Raw genomic sequence first — 20,526 nt, forward strand, 5'->3', positions numbered from 1 at the left:
CCCTCCAATGATGAATCATGTGTAACTTGGAATAACTAGGCATACAAACAGAAAAGATGTCAGTTTGGATACACAAACATGGTCACCTATGCTGAAAAGCTGTTGAAGGGAAAGGAAGTAAAGGGAAAGTAAAAATGAAGAGCAAATGAATGGAATTCTCATTTATTATTAATGATCAGGAAAAGAGATTTTAACAATATTTTAACGAAATCTCCAGGTGATATGAAATTGCTAAGCATTATGAATGCTAATGAGGGCAGAAAAAAAAAGCTGCGGGGCCTACAGAAATCAGGAGGACAGGAAGAAAATAAGGTTCTGCTGGGAAAAAAAAGTAAAAGCTATGAATTTCTCCACACCAAAAGATGTGGAGAAATAATCATTATTCTCCTCAGCCAGCCTGACCCCTTCCATCAGACCACAGATGAGGTTTTGAAGTGATGGGGAAGGGTCACTGCTCCTCTCAGCAGCAAGTTACTTATAGCCCTTCTTCAAGAACTGCCCTACCCCAGCTCTGTGGGACAGTCTTCTGACCCAGCTCTCCACTCCATGGCAGAAGCACTCAGCAGCTGCTTTTGGTGTCTCAATCTTAAAGAAGCCAGATGAAAATCTTCACTTACTTCCAAAGAGCATTAATACCCATTTTGTGCCCAGTCCCGTGAGCAGGTGGAGGTGCAGTGACTGAGCGCTGGCCCCAGCCCAACTGTACTTACCATATGCCCCCCGGGCACCTCTGGTTGCAGTCTGTTATAAACTTAGACCTTGGTAGTTGAAACAATTTCCTTGTGCTTCAGCTTCTTCTCGGTTAAATGATGGTAATGCTTTCAAGATCTCTGCCAAGAAGCCATGATAGTGACACAAAATCGTATCAATTTCTTCCTGGTTTCCATTCTCTATTATGCTCCCACACCTCCCATTCTTTCTGAATCTGTTTCCTGGCTTCACTCTCAAGCTTCTGGCCCCAGACTCATCCTAGCTATTCTGTGCCACTCCTTCCGCCTCCCTGGATTTCTGGTCCCCACCATCTTCTCCATTCTCCTGCACGCTCGTGCTTCCTGGGTCTGCATCTATGCAATAATTGCTCACGTTCTCCCGTTTGCTGTCTATCCACAGATTTATGAACAAACAAACATTTTCACATGGTCCAAAACAAGGCCTTTTAGACAGGAATATTTAAATTGGAAGGCATAAACTGGAAAGAGGCAAGACTGAATGCTTTCATGCTTTCATGGTTTCCTGAGGGAAACCTCCTCCCATCCCTACAACCCCCACCATTGTGCTGGGAGCATCACAAGAGAGACTCAATCTGCAGCCTCACGAAAAATAAACAGAAATAATCACAAAAACAGATGGACGTCTCCTAATCCCCAGTAGCTGAAGGCAGGATTTTACTCATGTTTTCAGAAGATTCCTCTCTCTAAAGACCACCATCAACTCAAATCTGTTTTTTGTAGCAGAATTTGTATGTCAGCTGCACTCTTGATTCCTCTTTCCTATCCATTACCCTGTAAGCTATAGTTCAAAAAGTCATTTTTTCAATTCAAATCAAATTCTCTGAACTCTCTAGAAAGAGACCATCTCACCAGCGATTTGTTTCTTTCGAATTAAATAAAGTAATCCTTGAGATATCAGCCTTTAAGAAGAATGTTTTCAAAAGCAGCTGCTCTGCTAATTAGGCAAAATGCCTGGATGAATGCAATTTACTTACAGTCACCTCACAGAGGCACACATGATACTATGCATTCTCTGGCAAGCAGTGCCAGCACAGAGCTAACACTGCCCAGCGTAGGCAATATGAGGGTTTAATTAACTTTCAGAATGCTCTTAATGCTGAAGTTAATGTTTCCAAAAAATGGCAAAAGGCTCCATCCCACTTCATGGCTGAACCCCGTACTTCTGTGTGGTGCCTCAGTCCTTCTGCATTGAAGGATATGCTTAGCACACACCTTCTTCGGTATGCAATGAGCAATGGTGACACACAAGAACTACACTTCCACATATCATGACTAGGATAGTGGCTTCTGTTAGTTTTGGCTCAATCCACGTCTGACTGTTCTGCATCCTCCAAATAACCTCTTCAGCATCTGCCAGATGTTAACAGCTTGGAAGATTCCTTTAGGCAGTACCTCTCCATCAGACCTTTAGTGGAATCAATGGCAAGAGGTTTGCAGAGCATCTAGGAACAACAGGACAGAAAAGGGACAGAAAAGGGGATAGAAAGGCTGGTAGTGTGAGTGTGCTGGTGCACCCATTGAGTTTCCATCATGCCAAAAAGATAGTCCTAAACAGCACTGGATTAATTTCTTCCTCAACTAATGCTACACGTGCTAGTGCCAACTCAGGCCAAAGTCACAATTAAAATATACACAGGCCAAACCTTATACAGAGAGACTCTGTCTCTTCACATGGTAATATTGCCAAAAAGATTCTGAATGATTTTTCCAAACAAAACATAAGCAAATGTGGGAAACAAACTGTAGTTTCACTCTTGAAGCTGCCTGTTATTACCACTGCATTTTGTGTACTCTGGACTTCATCCAAAGTAAATATTCAACTATTTTCCTTTTAAACACATCTGGAGGTCAATACAAATTGTCTTACCATTAACATTAGTCCCACACAAACTGGCTAATATGCACCCACAAAACAGGGAGTGAAGTCATTTTTTGTGGTCAAATTAACGATGCAGCTTCACTTTCAAGTCCTACCACAGATTTCCTGTTCGATCCTTGGTTAAAGGGTTAACCTCTTTGTATATCTCCATCTGCAAAACAGGGTAAATAACACCTGCCTCCTTTCTGGTATTTTATGAAGCTCTGAGGGCATTTCTATACCACAGGTGCAAGGCACACCCAAGCTAGCTCCATATGAGGAGCACTAACTCTGTTCCTCATTTTTCTAGGGTTTAAATTCAAATTAAAATATGCAGTATTCAATTTACTAAAGTGCTGAGTGCTCAGAACTGCAACTGAAGTCAAAGGGAACTCTGCAATTTATATATATTGACAATATGATACTAAGCACTCTGGAGAAATTGAACCAAAGGCATCTCCAATGGGCACCTAAAATGAGTGAGTATCTCTCAAATGAAATTCAGTGCCTCAAGTCCCCTCCGAGAAAACAAAAACAACTTTTGGGACATCAAAAAGACATTATAAGTTCCAACTGTAAGGTACTTACAAGCTAAAATGCTAAGTACCATTACAAAAAAAAAGAGAGAGAGAGAAAGAAATTTTGTCATTAGTGCACAGCTTCAGTAATCTGCAGTAAATAAGGCATGAGGTTGGAGCATGAGGGAAGAGGGTGTAGAGTAGTCACCCACTGAGTATGCATCTTACATTGTACACATCTTTCACACTGAATGAGAAATAGACCGGGGGAACAACATTGTGTAATCATATCTTAAAAAACAGGGCCCAAAGTAATATTATGTAGAATAATTGTTATTTTTTACTGGTTTGGTGTCTGATTTTGCAGCTACATAATTCCCTTACTACAGGTTTCTCTTCAAATGTAATTTGTGCATGACCTCAGAATCCATTGATGGAAAACAGGAGTGTCAATTTGACTCTCATATAAATTGAGAATAATGTCTTTGAAATAAATGGAATCAAAGCAACATAAGTGAAAAGTCAAAACTTCTGGCTCCTGAAAAGTGCAAGTTACATTTCAGCATTTAGATTCACTGTACTAAAGCTAGGCAGCAAAATGGGCTGCTACCTGTACTCTTCTCCCCTTCTTTCAAGTCATTCCTAAAGTCTAGTGAAACTTCACAGAGCATCAGCATTGAACATTCTTCTCTGTCAGTCATCAAGAATTGTGGAAGTTTGATCATTTCCTACTATGAATCTTTCACCTTTATCACTACCATTGCCCCATATAATACCATAGCTTTAAAACTGGTGGCAATTCATACCTTTTACTCTTTCCACAACAAATCAGATAGCACAAGCTATTTGTGGAGTTATCTGAAAAGATTAAGTGACATCACATGGGTTCCGGGGAAGACTAATCAGTACAACACAGGGGATAATCAGGAAGCTGATTAAAATAAAGATACTGCTGTGATATAGCCCATTTGGGATTTAATGCACAAAAAGATAAAAAGATGAAAGAAAAGGAAGAACAAAGTGCAAGGGATAACCGTTCCTTGCAAAGGAAAGGAGAAAAAGATAGATATATGACCTTAGATTAACTAATTCTCCTAGGAAGTAGATACTAACTGGTATTTGTTTCGGTGACTTGTATTTGGTCATGTTAGAACACGGTTTGAATAAAATAAGGAGCAGTGTTGTATTGTCTGTTTTAACAAGTGCCAAGACAAGTGATTTACAAAAACGCTTCAGCTCCTCATACCTGCCACGGCATTTTGCAAGATTCTTGCCACATGCTGCACACTACTGGTTGTCTGCCACACTCCACCCAAGAGGTGACAGTATTTCATGCTGTCTTTTGTCAGCACCTTCAGAAGCATCTTAGTTTTTGAAGGCAGTTTTTCTTTCCACTTCGTAGATTGAGCCCAGTCATCTTGGCTCTGAGGCATTGCTTTGCACAGGGAATTTTAGTGGGATGGATAGGGAAAGCAACAGCAGAAGTACATTCATCAAAAAAAAAAAAAAAGCCTTAGATAATATTGTTCATATTGTACCCCTTACACACCTTAACCAATCACCGTGATCATTGGTCATACTGTTCCCGCAGTTCCATCTTATATGTGAATATTAGAACTGTGAATATTTGCATACAACTTGCCAGAACAGGATCTCTCTAGACCCCTTCTGATGTAGTTCATTTTTTTTCAGGGTAAATACAGTTCTGAAACCATTAAACTACATGAAGTCTGTGACATGGTGAAAGTAAGGCTTGGTCCTGCTGTTAAATAATGTGTTGTACCGGAGGTGGTGTACATGAATAACTTGGTGGACATGGTGGACATGAATAACTTGGCCTCCCAGCAGGTGCTGTTTTTGACATTACACTAGCGCATCTGGTACTCCTACAGGGGCCGCAGCCAGGAAAGCTAGGCTGGCTGCAGGCTTGGAGGCAGAAACAGCCACCCACACATGGTGTTGAAAGAAGGCACTTGGTGAACAGATGACAGAGCAACTTGTTCCCACTCACCCAACTTGTGTATTCCAGCACAAAGTCAAGTGGCATTCAATTTGAGGTATGCTAGCTTTTAAGGATATGCCAAATGGGCAGAAGGAGGTGACCACAGACAGATGGGCTATATGCGTTGTGTACATTGCCTCGCAGAGAATCATACACGCTCCTGAAACTGTTAGAATCTCCTTCAATGTGACAAAGTGATCTGAGGACCTGTGGGATCCAAATGCTTCCTATTTTGGTGTAGTCAGAAGAATATTAGTTTTGTGTTGTACGGTCTCCACTGTGTTCACCAGAGTCTTGGTATCAGGGTTTCTTCTCACCCTTTGCATCACTATAGACTACATATTAGTAGTATACACTTTATTAGTATATTCATTATATTAGGATATTCACTTTCACATATTAGTAGTATTCACTTTGCTTTTCTGCCTGATAACTGAGCAGCTCCTAAGAAGCTGTCTTGGAAGCTTTAAATGGCATTCTCTGGGTAGCGACAGCAACATGACCTTGGATTTCTGTGACCAACCATTTCCAGACCCCATTTAAAATAAATCCTGAGCCCTTCAAGTGACTTTGGGAGGCTGAGACACACCTCAATCTCACAAAATGACTCTCTGCCATGCTTTTAAACCAACAACAAGCAATTTAGCACTAGAAAGTGAATGGCCATGATTAGATAACACACTTGGGTTGGTTTCCAGGGGGCAAGGTGAAGAGTGCCAGCCCTGTGTGTGTCTGACATGAAACACTAGCAAACAGGGGAAGGGACAGCGTTAAGAGAACCGCATTTTTCGTGAGGGAAATGTTCTACCTGTGCGCGCTCACTGCACCAACATCCTCGCATTATCTTCATATGCAGGAGGCTTCAGCACGACGACGGGCACGGGCGCACTTTGGGCATCGCAGAGGGGTAAATCAGATCCGTCCTCAGCCCGCAGGGATCTGAGCAGCCTGAAGAGCGTCAGAACCCAGCAGCGTTTGCAGAGATGCTCCGGAGAGAAAGCACCCCCATGGGGCAGGGGCAGGGGCAGGGGCAGGCAGGAGCCTCCCCCTCGCGGGGAGGAGGCAGCGCACCGCCCCGAGAGGTGGCCCCGGCGCTGCCCGGAGCCGCAGCCCTCCTCCCTCCTCCCCTCCTCCTCCTCCTCCTCCTCCTCCTCCTGCCGCTCCCTCCCCGCTCCCCACCTCTCCTCCAAAACCTGCGGAGCCGCCGCGGCCCGGCTGCAGTCTCCGCGCCGCCCCGGGGCCGGCCGCAGCCCCGCCGCCTCCCCGCCGCCTCCGTGCCATGGCCGAGCCCGCGGCCCAGCGCTGAGGATGCTGCTGGGCGCCCCGCGGCCGGGAGGGGGCGGCGGCTGGGATCGCGGCCGGGTGGGCGAGAGGCTGCAGGCGGCCCTGGCCGGGCTGCGGGAGCTCCAGGTGCTGCGGGAGCAGCAGCGGGACCTGGTGCGGGCCGCCCTGGCTATGCCGCAGCGGGGCCCGGCCGCCGGCGGCGAGCAGCCCCTGTGCGCCCGCAGCAAGGAGCGCCGGCTGGAGGCAACCCTCAGCGCCCTCAAGGAGCAGCTGGTAAGGGACGGGACGGGGTCCCGGTGGTCCCCCGGGGGGCGGAGGGGAGCCGTACGGCCCAGGTGGGGGACGGCGGGGCTCCTCGGAGATGATTCCAGCTAATGGCTCCGCTTGGTGTATATATAAGAAAAGGAAAAAAAAAGAACTGAAAGCGTTTATTGCCTGTCTGGGGCCACTGGGTTAACAGCAGCACCCGGTGACCTCTGGCCGTAGCGGCTATCATTTCTTCCTTATGTCAGCTGGCGTGCTTTGGGTACTGGTTTGTTTATATACATCTCAAATAAAGTCTGAAAATAGAAGATTATCTCGTTAGGACTTTGCTGGCACCTCGGAAGGCTTTCAAGGACACGGGAGAAACTAGCGGATAAAATGGAAGGGGCTGGGATTAGATTTATTTCCCGGGACGTGCAGGAGCTGGGAGGGCGGCAGGAACTCGGCTCCACAGCGGAGAGGGACGGGTCTCACCAGTAGGTGCCAGTGCAGGTTTGGGAAGCATCCTCTGGGGGTGCCTGCAGCTTGGGAGGGACGGCTCCGAAATGTCTAAAACCGAGGGTCGGGCTCCTCAGCCACGCTGCGGTTGTGCGAGCTCCTGGAGCTGCGGTACAGCGCGCTTCCGACGGACCTGCGGCTGCTGGAAGCCTTCCAGGAGGGCATACCTGCTAGCTCGCTGCTGTTGGTCTCTTCCCTGCAAATTTCAGACGTATATTTAAGCATAGGTGCAGACCTCGGCTTTGCATAAGACTAAAATAAACCCGAGAGAAAAGAGGCTTTTCAAAGTAGGATTTCACACATCCTAGGAACTCGGAGACCACAGGCTGAAAAAAGTTTCTTGGTGCCTTGTGGACAGGACATTGCAGTCAAACCCCTTGAAAATGGTGTTCATGATCACAGGAAGTTAAGTTAAAGCTAAAAGCAATAGAGAATGCAAAGCACGGCATTGCTCAGGGAGTGTTGTGTCTTCACCAGTGTTGTTCTTGGCCCAGGGATGGTAGAGTCTGTGATCACAGCTCTATAGGCTTTCAGATGGAGAAACTCATTAACAATGTAAACGTGGCTTTGCCTTGGAGTGCATCTTGATCCAAGTTTCACGTAGGGCTGTAGCCCTAGGCTTTTGTGTGGTCATAGCTGCATTCATAAAAAGTTTGGTCCTTGTCACATAAAACGTGGAAATTGTATCAGATGGAGCTGGCTCGAGGTTTCTCAGCAGTGGAAGCAAGACAGATGAGAGTCACACCAGGCTTCTTCTGTGCTGGGAGGGTGAGTAACAAGCACAGAAGCTTCCTGAGGTGTCAAATGCCACCAGCAGGAATGGGTGGAGTGGAGCCATCAAATCTTTTAGGGACCACTTGCAGATGCCACTCCAGCATCCCAATCTCTTTCCCAGCAGTGGGTGCTTGCAGCAGTCAGCAGCTAACCTTTCCAGCAGTCTGCTGTAGGCAGCAAGGCCACAGGCTGTCTGCTGCCCCGAGCAGGCACATCCTTTTTTGTCCCTAGTCAGTGGCTCTTTTTGGTGTCCAGGGGCTCTTCTGGCAGAGCTTCAAGTTACCGCGGTGCAGGCAGCGAGTCTGTAGCAGAGACTGGGAAGAGAAGCAGAGCTGTGATGCTATCTACCCTCAGTGATCCCAGAGGTGCTAAACAGGTCTCTCGGCCAAACTCTTTTGTGGTGACCTAGAGGACAAAGAAGAGATGCATATTCAGGCTAAGGAAAAGGAAGAATTCTATGACATTTCCACTAAGTGGGTAGATATCTAAGGCAGCAGCATACAGTATTGTTCATGTTTTCTCAGGGAACATATTTATAAAACCTCATTGATTTAAGTCCAATGATCTTATTTTGCAAGCTTTTGTGTGGCTTACAATGTTGTAAAAATGTGGAGAAGGGACAGAAATTATACTGAAGAGGAAAAAAAAATGATTGGTACCCTGCTTTTTGTGCAGATTTTTTTTCCCCTTTAAATATTTTTAAATGGAAGAAAACATCTTTTACATCCTGGAGATTATTTTTTTTAATATATATTAAAATAACTTAAAGTTTTTCTCAGCTGTTCTTTTTTGTTTGTTTGTTTGTTTTTTCTCAACTGAGAAAAATGTGTGCTTCCAGAAGGGATTCGTGTCACACCAAAGTAAGTGTCTGAAATATGTGAAATTGACCTTCCTCTGAAACTGGCTACTTTGCAGACTCAGTTACAAAAAGACCCAAGGGTGAATGGATTTTAGATGCACAGACCTCGGTAAGATTAGTGTTATCTTTTGTCCATTCCAAAATGCAGTTGGATTAATAAAATTATCAGGTGCCAATCTACAACCACAGCAAGAAACATCAAAACCCTCTTTAGCTGAAGTGAGCTGATTAATAGCAGAGCGGAGTAGTTAAACATGACCAGTGCTTTTTGGTACCTTGTTTTGGGGTGCCAGTTTCTGTAGATTCAAAGGAACCTGCTTTTCAGAGGGTGTTCTTCTGAAAAATGGATGGTATGACAATATTTTTGGCTCCCAGAAACCATAGTCCATCAATAGCATGAGTTGATTTAGAAGTCTGGTCCTACTTTGTGCGGTGTGCAGAAGTCTTCACAGCTGCATTGCCCAAAGCAAACAGATGGCTTCACCTGCAAGGTTTTGTCTCATGTAAAATTCATGTTGTGAATTGAGAAAGAGCGTGTTCAGGGTTTGTTGTTCTGGGTGCCGCTCGGTGTGGTTATTGGAACAATAACAACCTCAAGCAGCACACTGGAAAAGCCGTCCTTACCCAGCCAGAGTGAGACGTGCTTGTTGTCTTGGAGAGCAGAAGGAGTTAACTGAAAGATCAAAGCTATGAAGTCTGCCAGAAACATGAAAACCCAATGGTGTGAGGCACCATAAAAGGGTTAAAACGATGATGTAAATCATGTGTGTTGGTTAAAATGCTGTGAAAGCGCAGACAGAACCTGGAGGTATAATAAATAATCTTTGAATACCTGAGAGCCTTGTGGCCTCTCCGTCATTAATCAGAAACCACAGACTGAGGGATTGGCTGGCGAAACATTAATCATTAAGCAATTAATTCCAGCCGTGAAAACAAAACTTTGTGATTTCCTGAGTAGGTGAGATTGAAGGAAGCATGGCATGTCTTTGCTTTTTCACCATAAAGGAAATAAAGAAGTACTGAGGAGGTCATGCATTCATCATTCAGACGGGATAGAAAATGTCCTTTATTATCCAGGTCTTCCTTTTGTTTGTAGGAAACAGGAAGAGTGAAAATCACCACCTGTATTCCTAGGGAGCAGTAATGAGCTTGCTGAGCTTAAACATTTCTAGACGTGCAACGCTGATAAAATGGGGTTTTACTTCTTGTGTGTAATATGTCCCTCCGGTTCCCTAAAACAGTGTGCTAGAAATACCTTTTAGTCTTCCCAACAGCACCAACAACCGTAACAGTTGTCTTGTGAGACTTGAAACATCTGTCTTTTCTCTCTTCTTTGATTTTCAGTTTCTAATCACTGACTGATTAGCTCAGGATCTTAGCTTTCCTTGCATTTTGTATTTGTAGCTGTGGAGAACCCTAAAAATGCAGATCTTAAAAGCTGAATAATGATAACATAAGGAAAGTAGAGCTGAAAATGCATACATGTACATACTGATTTTAATTTTGTGTATGTTGTTTAATGTTGTATATACTTTAATTAATTAGGGGACCTAAATATTATTTATTTGAGGTTGGAAATGCTATTAGAGCTGCACTTTTATATGTGAAATGTAGGCACAAAGAATCTTTTTCAAGAAGAGTGCCTTTCTCGCTGTTACTGAACGGAAACCTGGCCTCACAAGGGCTGTGAGCACAACTTTACAGCCACCCTGAAGAGAATACCTTTCTGTGAAGTACTGTAGGATGCATGGTTAGGCATGATATAATTAGAAGCTGCCTAAATAGCGGCTGGGCTTACATAATTTGCCAAGTGCCATGTGAGAAGTTGGTGACAGAAACCAACTGTGGTTCTTTGGCTGGTACCCTAATTCCTGGCCATCTGTCCCCCTACGCTGTCCGTGTAAGTGTTGGGGGGAGCAACTGCAGGAGCTGTTACCACAGATCAGTCTGGTCAGTGACCACAGTAGGTAAAGGCCCTCGTTGCTGGCTTCTGAGGGGTTATTTGCAAGCTTGAAGGCACCATTTTTTTTAAATACAGACGTTTCCACAAGAAAATTCAAGAGACGCATTCTTCTTACTTATAATGTGTGGAAACAGCTAGCCATGAGACATGCAAGGGAAATTTTCAGCAGCAGAGATGGTGTATTTCATGTAGTGTACTCTTCCTACTGTAAAGAGATGCTACCAGAGCTAAGGGCTTTGCAGAGTGCAGTAAGCTACCTGTGCTTCGTGTGGTGATGAGATACCTCTACACACAGTCATTTCCTTCCACCAGAAAGTATCTTTGAGTTCACTCAGGCAATCCATAATGTTTCTCTCATCCTCCGCCCAGAGGCAGTGTATGGCAAAATGCAGTACATATATTAGTATGATAATTAGTCAGGAGATTGCCATCCTCTTTAGTTAGTCCCTACTATAGGTGTAACAAAACAAGGGAAGTTGAAGTAGCATATTCAGTATGAGAAGTTCTGAGAAAACATTCAGCTGGGCAGAAGGCAATATATGCTGAGAAACAAAATGTTTTGTACTTGCCTGTTATGTCAGGCTCATTACAGAGATCCATTTGCAACAGTCCCTAGCTAAGCAAAACATTTCACGAGTGCAGAATCTGTCCGGCACAGATGGCCTGAATTCACGTGTTGCTGCTGAGATTCTAACTACGATTATTCTTCATTTTCCCCTTCTTTCCTTGACTTGCAAATCAGTCTCGTTTGAGAAGACAGGATGTCGGCTTGAAAAGCCACCTGGACCAGCTTGACCAGCGAATAAGCGAGCTGAAGCTGGATGTCAGCAAGACCTCCAGTGAATACCTGGACAGTGACAGCCGCCCCAGCTCAGGTAACGTGCACCCTGTCCTTTATTTCCAGGAGTGTGGTGCCAGTAGAACTGAAGGATGTCAACCACTGAGCAAAACTTGTGTGATGTTTGGTCAGAAAGAGTGCCCCAGGGCTGAGGTGGAGAGTAGTGATGTGGCACTGAGCGCACACAAAGCTGGTGAGAATTCACCTGCAAAGTGGATTTAATTGGAAAATGCTGTTTCACTCAACAGGATTTTTTCTGGAAATTTTCAATTAAAAAATAGACATTTTAGCCACTAACAGAAGGAGAAGACAAATCTATTTATTAATTACCATGTTCAGTGCAAAATGGCCATTGGCAAAAGGTCTAAAGTACTTACTAGAAGCGAAGGAGACCAATACCTTAAATCTGCAGTCTTGAACATCAGTAAAGCCTTAAAGATCACAACCACTGCAGTGCTCTGACCTAACGAATGTTTGATCATTTGTATAAAAATGAGTTAATGAATAAAGCTCTATTAAAAGACACTGAGAAACAACACCCCAGCAGTCTGCTGAGTAACGTTCTCATGGACAAGAGAGAGACGGAGTTTCAGGTTTCTGTTGTGATTCACAGGGAGAGCTGAACTGAAGTCTTTTATAGCTGGGATGTCTGTTAAAACCGGTTTCTGTTATCTAGTCTGGGACAAAGGGAACACCTTTTTAAACAAAATTTTGAAAAGCCTTAAGTCTACCTTGATACAAGGAAATAATTTGTTTTTTTTTTTTTAATCTTGAAAGCTTGCACAATATGAGAAAATATTTTTATGTCTTATCTGTATCTATACATTGAATAGTAATAATTTCCTGAAGCATTACAAATAGCTGAGCAGGAATAAAGCATCTTACCACTAACTACTTCTTCCAACAGTTTTGTTCCACATGCATTTATGTGGATATGCATACGCATTTGCAGGATGATACTTACAATGTGTATAAAAGTTCAAGTTTCCATGAGTGTTTAAGTTCAAGAGTTATTCACTTAGGCATATACACAGTTCAAAAGGAAACAGCATCCTTTTCAATTTGCTTTATATAGAGAAGAATTATAAAAATTCCCACATTGAACTGACACAGAGCCTTATTTCGTAGTTCCATAATTAATTAGCAATGATGGTAGGACCTGGAGAGACAAGATAACCTCCACTCTGTGCCCTCAGATATTCCAGCTATCATAGACTTGGCACCTCTGATCACAGGCTGGTTTTGCTCTGCTGTCCCAAATGAGCTGTGCTTGTATGCACCTAGCACAAGTTACAACATCGTATGATGGCTGTTTTACACCAGTTGCATAATAGTCCCCAAAGATGTTCTTCAATAAAGAACAGAGCATGATGGTGCTGCACTTCACCCCACCTCATGCTCAGAACTAAGTGCACATGTCCGTGCTGAGCTGGCTTAGGGCCTAAGGAAATATGCAGAAGCCCAACAAAAGGTAGTTGAATTAGTTGAATCGGAGTATGCCTTTGCAAAAGTTACCCCCCAAAAATGGTGACAAATTTAGACCTGGGGCAAATAGCAAATGGAGATTTATCTTATTCTCTGCACGTTTCTTCTACAGACCATATTTAGTAACTGTAAGTCGGAAATATCTTCCTATTTATTTCACCTCTGCAGGCTTCTACGACCTGAGTGATGGTGGTTCTTGCTCGCTCTCCAATTCTTGTACCTCTGTGTACAGTGAGTCCATCTCCTCCTCCCACACCAGTCTCTTGCCCAGCTCTCAACACCCTAAGGCAAGGCTCAGTGTGTTTGATTACCGACCCAAGTCTGCAGATGAAACTACTGTGCATACCACCAGCTTCCAACAGCAGGACACCTATGCCAGCGATGGATGTCGGATTACAGCGAGCACAGACGTTTCTGGGACTCCTGCCAGGTCCAGACCGAGGCCAGTTTCCACAGGTAATTGATTGCAGAGCTGGGTACTCATTCAAGAGAAGGGCAGAGTCCTGGCTATTACTCTTAGAACCTTGTACACCAATAGTGTAATCAATACATAGCATTCATTTTAAATGTACAAAGTGAGAATTAATTGAAACCACAGAGCCTTGCCATTTACTGTACAACTTTCACTTGTCTCAGACTCTGATACTTTTAAATAATAGCAAATATGAGGAGGTATGCAATTAGAGATGGAAAGTACTTAAGTGCATGAGGTAAAATGGTAATGAATGTCTAGTTATTTTTTTTAATTTATCTGTTTGAGAAATCACTAAAATTGCATACTTGAAATGTCTTATGTAAAAGTACAGCGATGCATGAAAAATATAGGGTGAATTCAGTATTAGAACTATTGCATTTTACTGAGGAAGATCTTCCAAGAATTTGAAGGAGAAAAAGCTATTTCCAGACTTAGTGTCTGTGTTCTCAATCTGCCCTGAAATAGCATGATAAGACTTAGTTTGCTAGCCATATTTACTGAAAGTAATGTGCACACACGATATTCTTGATACTTTAAAATGTACAGTTAGGGATAACAGACACCAAAGGTTAATCGCCTATCTATGAACTGCTCTTGAGCCTAATACTGGACCAAACGTAAATTTGCCTCACACCTTTATGCATAATGGACAAACCTACTAGTTCTCTGAGTCCCTTGTTCATGTAGCTGTGAAGTGCCATCATATTATTTTCCATTTTGGTCCTTCCATATCCTCAGAGCAGCCTCGTGCTAGTACAGTTCTTAGGGTGACCCAGTCAGACATGTTGCTGTTCCATTATAGAAACAGTGGAGTCACAGAGAACGTCTTTTCAAGTACAGCATCTCTCTGGAGTCATTCCCACACCTTCCTTACCTGAACTAGCTCACGTCTGGCTTGCTGAGAGCTGAAACAAAGACCCCCTGTTATGTACAAGTCTGTGCAGACACACCTGAAGCGATGGTGGTAAATTACAGTATAAAAACAAATTGTTCTCAAGGCTTCTCAGATGCTGGGGGGGAAGAAGTGTTGATCTTAATGATCCGTGGCTTCCACGTTCAGATTACAGACTTGGTATTGTATCAGGAACGTGCAACGTTTTGCTCTTAGCAAATGTGGCTTTATGCGCGTAGGGTATGGAGATAGATTAGCAGAAAAAGGGATAAGTAATGTTAAGAAGAGGTGTGGGAGTGAGGGCACAGACCTCCTTTAGTCCTCCTTCCCCTTTTATACGTCCCACTCCTTTATTCCTGGCTACAACCTCTTACTTCATTCAGCGTGAGAACCATAAGTGGTGGGATTGTTGCCTCTGTGGAGAAAGAAACAATTTCTGTGAAGCTGGCCATGTTGCAGAGAAGTGAGTCAAGATTTTACTTCAGAAAAGCATTGTTTGGAAAGGAGAAAAAAATTCTCATTTTCTCCCCCTAGCTTGTCCCTGCTGAAAACTGCAGGTACAAACAGATTTCCTGTTGCCACAGAAAGAAAAGGCAAGCTTGGTAAAACACCACACACGCACAGTATTCTTTTGACCCCTTCCTGGTTTGTTTGTGGTGGCTGAGTCACTGCTCCTTTGACTGATTTTTTGCATAGCTGTTCATTTTGTAGTAGAATAAGTGATTTTTGTTAAAAGCTTGTGATACTGATCCTTTTTCATCTCACTATAATGAGTCTGGACTACTGTTACACGAAAGCATCATTCATTTGAGCTAGAACGTGTGCTAGAGTGTCTTCCCTTTTAACATAATGTTGGGGAAAAATCAGTTTGTGGTAAAACCATGTCCTTTTTTGTGGAATTTCTATGCTGTGCACAGAAGGTAAAAAGCAAAGGGAAAAGAGAACACTGCTACACACTGCCAATTTCCTAAAGAATTTTCATGTTGTAGTTATGTTGTTTGAGACATCATCATCCTGAACTGCTGAAGCAGTTCTTTAAGTGCCTTAGGTAGGACAGTGCTGACAGCTCCAAATTTTGAAGTCTCCCAGAAGCTTCCTTGGACAGGAGAGAGGCAGTCACTGTAAGTGAAATACCTGCTTGAATTTAATGTTTGGGTTTCCTGGCGGCATGAAATAGCCAGGAAAGTAGCTAGCTGAGGATTTGTTGACACTGCAGTCTGCACTGTCATACCAAGAAATCCAAGCAGACTGCAGATGGTTCCAGCACTCTTGGTATCTATCGGAGGTAACACAGCACCATGGTGCTCTACCGGCTGACTTGTCCAGATGGAGCAGTCCTGCTCCTGAAACACAACCTGGCTCTCACAGAGCAGATGTTCCTGAGAGGAAAGTCCAGCAATCTGGTGTAACTTGCCCTTAGGTTTTTTTTTCTTTGTCAAAATTAAAAGGTTCTCTAGCCCATTTTTCTACACACTTAAGGTTGACTTTTTAAAAATCTGCACACATAATTACAGCAGACCTGATTTTGTGCCTTTTAATAAAAGCTCAGAATATTTTGTTCTGAAATTAAATGCTCCAAGAAGTTTGGAGACTTAAGAAAGGCATTGACTGGTGATGTTGTCAAATAAAATTAGAGATTCAGTTAGGGGTTTTTATTGGATTTCAGGTTGAGGAAAAGTAGAATCACTTCATTGTGGCCTGTCAAGACACCTGAGTCTTAATGTCTCTGCACTGTAGGTTGAGTGCCTCTGTTCAGTAATGCCTTACTGAAGCAAGATGCAAAAAAACACACCTACAGCTTGCAACTGTGAAGAGTTTAAGAAATACCTGGTGTCTGTTCAAGTCTTCTTAAGGAAGCTGGTTGAGTACTGTAGATTTTTCTAAAATGCGTGATATAAAAGGGTTGGAGGAGAAGCTGGAATTCAGATTTCACCACTTTTAAAAAAATAAAGATACTGTTGACTATTTGGTAGACTCTTGCGTGCTGGAAATTCCAGGAATTTCTTTCTAAGTTATAGGTTAGTTTTTTTGTTTGTTTTGTTTTGTTTTTAAAGCTAACAAACAAAAAGTTATTTAGTCAGAGGAAGTCTTTATCCCATCCTGGGGGGAAAGTATGAAAAAAAATATATCTGTTGTATTGGATAATTCTGGTTTGACGCTTCAGGCTTAAAAGCTATTGGATTCACTTTTTATCTCTACTAAGAAATAAAAATAACTTCTTATTTTTGGTTGATTGGATTCCTGTTGGTCTGTGTTGCTTGAGAACATTTTTATATATACACAGATTTACTGTCATCCAAGTAGCACAGTTCAAATTTCCTGCGAAGGCATCAGTTTTATCATTGGTGTTAAAAGGCATTCTAATCTCCATTATGCTGAGGTGAATAAGAGCCCTGAGCTAATTCAGTGTTCTTGGAGGACTGAAAGGCTTTCTGCATTCCTGCTACTGATTTTAGTATAAATTAACACATCCCTCTGAAATAACACTTTTAATATAAGCCAGCTTGAGTGTAATTGTCTGTGATTTAATTAAGTTATTTATTTTCATCCACTGTGTAGGTGACTTGGAAAGACTCATTCCAGCAGACAGTAGATTTCAGACAGAGACAGATCACAAATCCTCATTGCCTCCGTGCCATGCAGACTTGCAGCTGCACAGCGTGGACCCCAAGTTCCAGAACGATCTGGTCTCCAAGAATGGCATCGATGTGTACCCTTACCCAAGCCCCCTTCATGCGGTGGCTTTACAAAGTCCCCTTTTCTCCCTGATGGGGACATCCCCAGAAGCAGACCTCCAGGCTTCCCCCAGCAAACCCATGCCTAGTGTGACAGGTCCCAGCTTGATTAGGACTAGGCCAACCGCTGAGGCCAAGCCAGGGGGTTACATCAATAAGTTACTGCAACTGACAAGATGCAAAGGGAACAATCGAGCTGATGCCAGTGAGCGGGTTTCGACAAAGAGCCAGCCAGCCACAATGCACCAGAGACTCATTATAACCCCCAGCGCTGGTGGAGTGAAAATTAACAGCAGCGGTAGCCAGCTGGAAAAACAAGCAAGTTCTCTGGAAAGTAACAAAGCTGAAGGAAAGCTGCAGAGAGAGATGCCGGAGGGGGAATGTGCCAAGCAGCAGGAGACCATGCGCTGTGTGAATGAGGAACAGCCGTCCACTCTCCCTGACACAGAGCCATCAGCTGTGAATAGTTGTTATCCTGCCAAGTCAGCGGCTAGGGGCTCTCCGCTGGCAGAGGCAATGGAGAGCAGTGCAGAGTGCAGTTCATCCTGCTCGCAGCTATGCCAGGAGGACTCCAGCCTGGGCAACTGGAATGCTAAAGCTGTCCCTCCCAGAAAGCTGCCCCTCAAAAGAAGTGGCAATGCCAAACTGGGTAGCACTGGAGGGCATGAGCGAGCTGCACGAGCTGAGTTTGTTCACGCCCAGTTTGTCCCTGCAGAATCCCACCAAGTCCGAGTCAAGTTTGCCAGCTCCAAAACAAAAGCAGTGAAGATAAAGAGGAGGAACAGCGAAAAGGTGCTACGTCCTGGGAAGCAAGCCTTTTGTGTGGAGAAGGCAAGAGGGGCTCACGGGGCTGCCAGGCTGCCTGCTGAGTGGAATCAGCCCCAAAGACCACACGCAGCGAAGAGCCTCATCCGGAGACCTTCGTACTCTGGTGATGTGAGTGGCAGGTCGTGCTCAGAGTCTAGCCTGTTCCCTGCACAGGTCAAGCTGCCCACCACGCCATCCAGGTCTGAGCTCTACAGAGCTTCTGCCAACGCGCTGTATTCCCTCGAAGGAGCTTCTGTAGACACAGCCAACAAGAAGAAGCAGCAGCGCAAGTGGCAGTCCACGGTGGAGATCTCTGCCAAGGCCCACGGGGCCAGCTCCTCTGGCCTAGGGGCAGCAAAGCAGCCAGCAAGGAGAGCCAGTGTCCTGCGCACCCTCAGCATGAGGGCTCGCTCCAAGAGTCATCACCACGGAGCTTACGCCAGAAGCGAGTCAGACCACTCTGAGTACTCTGCAGAGTGTGCTTCCCTCTTCCACTCCACCATCGCGGAGACCAGCGAAGGGGAGGTCAGCGATTTCACAGCTAACCGTTTTGGGGACAGTGAATCCAGTGAAAGTGACTCGGATGGCAGCAGTAACAGCAGCAGCCTCGCACTTGACTATGATGAGGGGGATGAAAGTGAGCTGATTTGGCCCGAAGGTTCAGTCAGACAATCAGGGACTGTCCAGGTCTCTTCCAGGCCTCTTCCCCCAGTGCCCAAAATCTGTCGCATCAAAGCTTCAAAGGCACTAAAGAAGAAGATTAGGAGATTCCAACCCGCTTCTCTGAAGGTTATGACCATGGTTTAAGGGAGAGTGAGCATTTGTTTCTTTCCTTGAGACATCCTGCTGGCTCTCATTTGTGAAACAAGAAGACCAATGTGCAGAGAAAAGGACCTGTTTAAACGAACTTTTAACAATCCCTGAGTCAACACAAGGGATATTTTTGTTTGTTAATGCCTGGACATAAATGTCACTGTATCTAATTTCCTCTTTTGCCATTTATTCTGTAAATATGGATCTGTGTATATTGTGTGATGCCTTTTTTTTTTACTATGCAGAAGGGTCACCATGGTAAAAATAAAATGCCAGGAAGAGATGACATGTTCAAACAACCTCTGCCATAAGATTTTGCAGGCAGTCTCTTGTTGTACATATGCACCCACAGTACCAGTCTCAGACATAAAAGCCTCCTAAGAAGAGGGGCTCTTTCCAATTGGAGATTTGGGAACATCCCTCCCTCTTGTAAGTAATTCATTGCAGTCTGAAGGAGCATTAACCACCCACCTATGGAAAAGCTCTCAGTGCTGTCTGTAGTTCTTTCTTTCATGTCAACCATTCATGTACCATCTCCCAACCACAGGAGGACAAGTCTGTTCTTCAATAGAAACATACCATGCTTATTCAAAAGGCAGTGTGTTTGTAAATGAGAACAAGACTTAAGTCTGTTTTCAAAACTGAGAGAATAGGGTTTTTTCCTTCAACCCCTTCTCTATATGATTTTCTATGTTATTGTTCATTTATTGAATGAGTGAAAGAACATGAGGGCTCAGTACCATGGTGTGTGGATAGCTGGGACTGAGATTATAGCTTTGCCCCTGAAATTGCAGACTCAATAAATACTATTTAATATACTTGCAAAGGCTATACTTGTCTGACTTTCATGTCTAAAGAAAATGATTCTGAGAAAATGTAAATATTCTAACATTGCATGAGGCAAGCAGGAGGAGCGGTCTCTGGTAGAGCAGATATGCATTTTCATAATCACTGTGCCGGAGGGGTTCTGTTTTATTTTTCAGAGGGTCTCTATAGCTCTGTAGGAACCAGGGCCCTTTCAGCCTCTACCTCAAGAAACTTACCTCAGCATCTGCTTCTGACTGAATGAATCTGAAAGCAATATTTATACTGAGGACAGAGTGGTGTTTTAACTGTCTCACTTATATTGATGCAATTTTGCTACAAGACACTCCTCGTTTAAAAGGTTTATGTATGTATACACAACAGATTTTAAACACATCTGAGGGCACCTATCTGAGGCTTTGAATCAGTTGCTAAACTGATGAAGTGATTTTTTTTTTGGTGTGTTCAGACAAGCAGTCCTAATTCTTTCCTCCAAGCACAGGAATCTGGAAGCGGAGCTGAAATTCACCCCGTGTTTACCAAAGATCAGGTATTATCCTCCTACCCTGAATACATTCCTGGCCTAGGAGATGTAGGCATTACCTCATTCAGCCCATGTACTGGGTCTGAAACAAAAGGCAAGTGCCTTAGCAGAAACTGGGGGTAAAAGAGTGTTTGTTTACTCCAAGGATTCATTAGCAAACAGAAGTATTGAAAGACTAAACTTTTAGCCAATGCCTTCTGTTCTTTGGAAGCTATATTATGTTTTTAGGCCACTCTATTTTCAAACCATGTTTTGAAAATGAGGTAGGGAAAAGTAAAAGCTGCATGAAGTAATTCAAATATTAGGAGCTAGTGCCTAACACCATCCTTTATTTTAGCTAGTGAAGTGTTATATTTCAGCCAGTGGAGTACATTTAAGTGTT

At 43.8% G+C, this 20,526-nt stretch overlaps 1 protein-coding gene and 1 long non-coding RNA gene across 2 annotated transcripts in view; one reads left to right on the plus strand and one right to left on the minus strand.

The window, feature by feature from the left end:
* The window catches only part of LOC140002163 (uncharacterized), a 26,103-nt gene extending 19,874 nt beyond the window's left edge, over positions 1-6,229 (minus strand). The window contains exon 1 of the long non-coding RNA XR_011808291.1: positions 5,918-6,229. This is a non-coding gene — a long non-coding RNA (uncharacterized lncRNA). The remainder of the gene's footprint in view (positions 1-5,917) is intronic.
* Positions 6,230-6,285: 56 nt separating this feature from the next.
* On the plus strand, positions 6,286-19,614 carry DACT2 (dishevelled binding antagonist of beta catenin 2). The gene is made up of 4 exons (XM_021270724.4): positions 6,286-6,666; positions 11,494-11,626; positions 13,243-13,530; positions 17,001-19,614. Exons 1-4 carry the CDS (start codon positions 6,418-6,420, stop codon positions 18,788-18,790), a joined length of 2,460 nt encoding a protein of 819 aa, XP_021126399.2. The 5' UTR covers positions 6,286-6,417; the 3' UTR covers positions 18,791-19,614.
* Positions 19,615-20,526: the final 912 nt, after the last annotated feature.

The sequence above is a fragment of the Anas platyrhynchos genome, chromosome 3, assembly GCF_047663525.1.
Source record: "Anas platyrhynchos isolate ZD024472 breed Pekin duck chromosome 3, IASCAAS_PekinDuck_T2T, whole genome shotgun sequence".
NCBI lineage: Eukaryota > Metazoa > Chordata > Aves > Anseriformes > Anatidae > Anas > Anas platyrhynchos.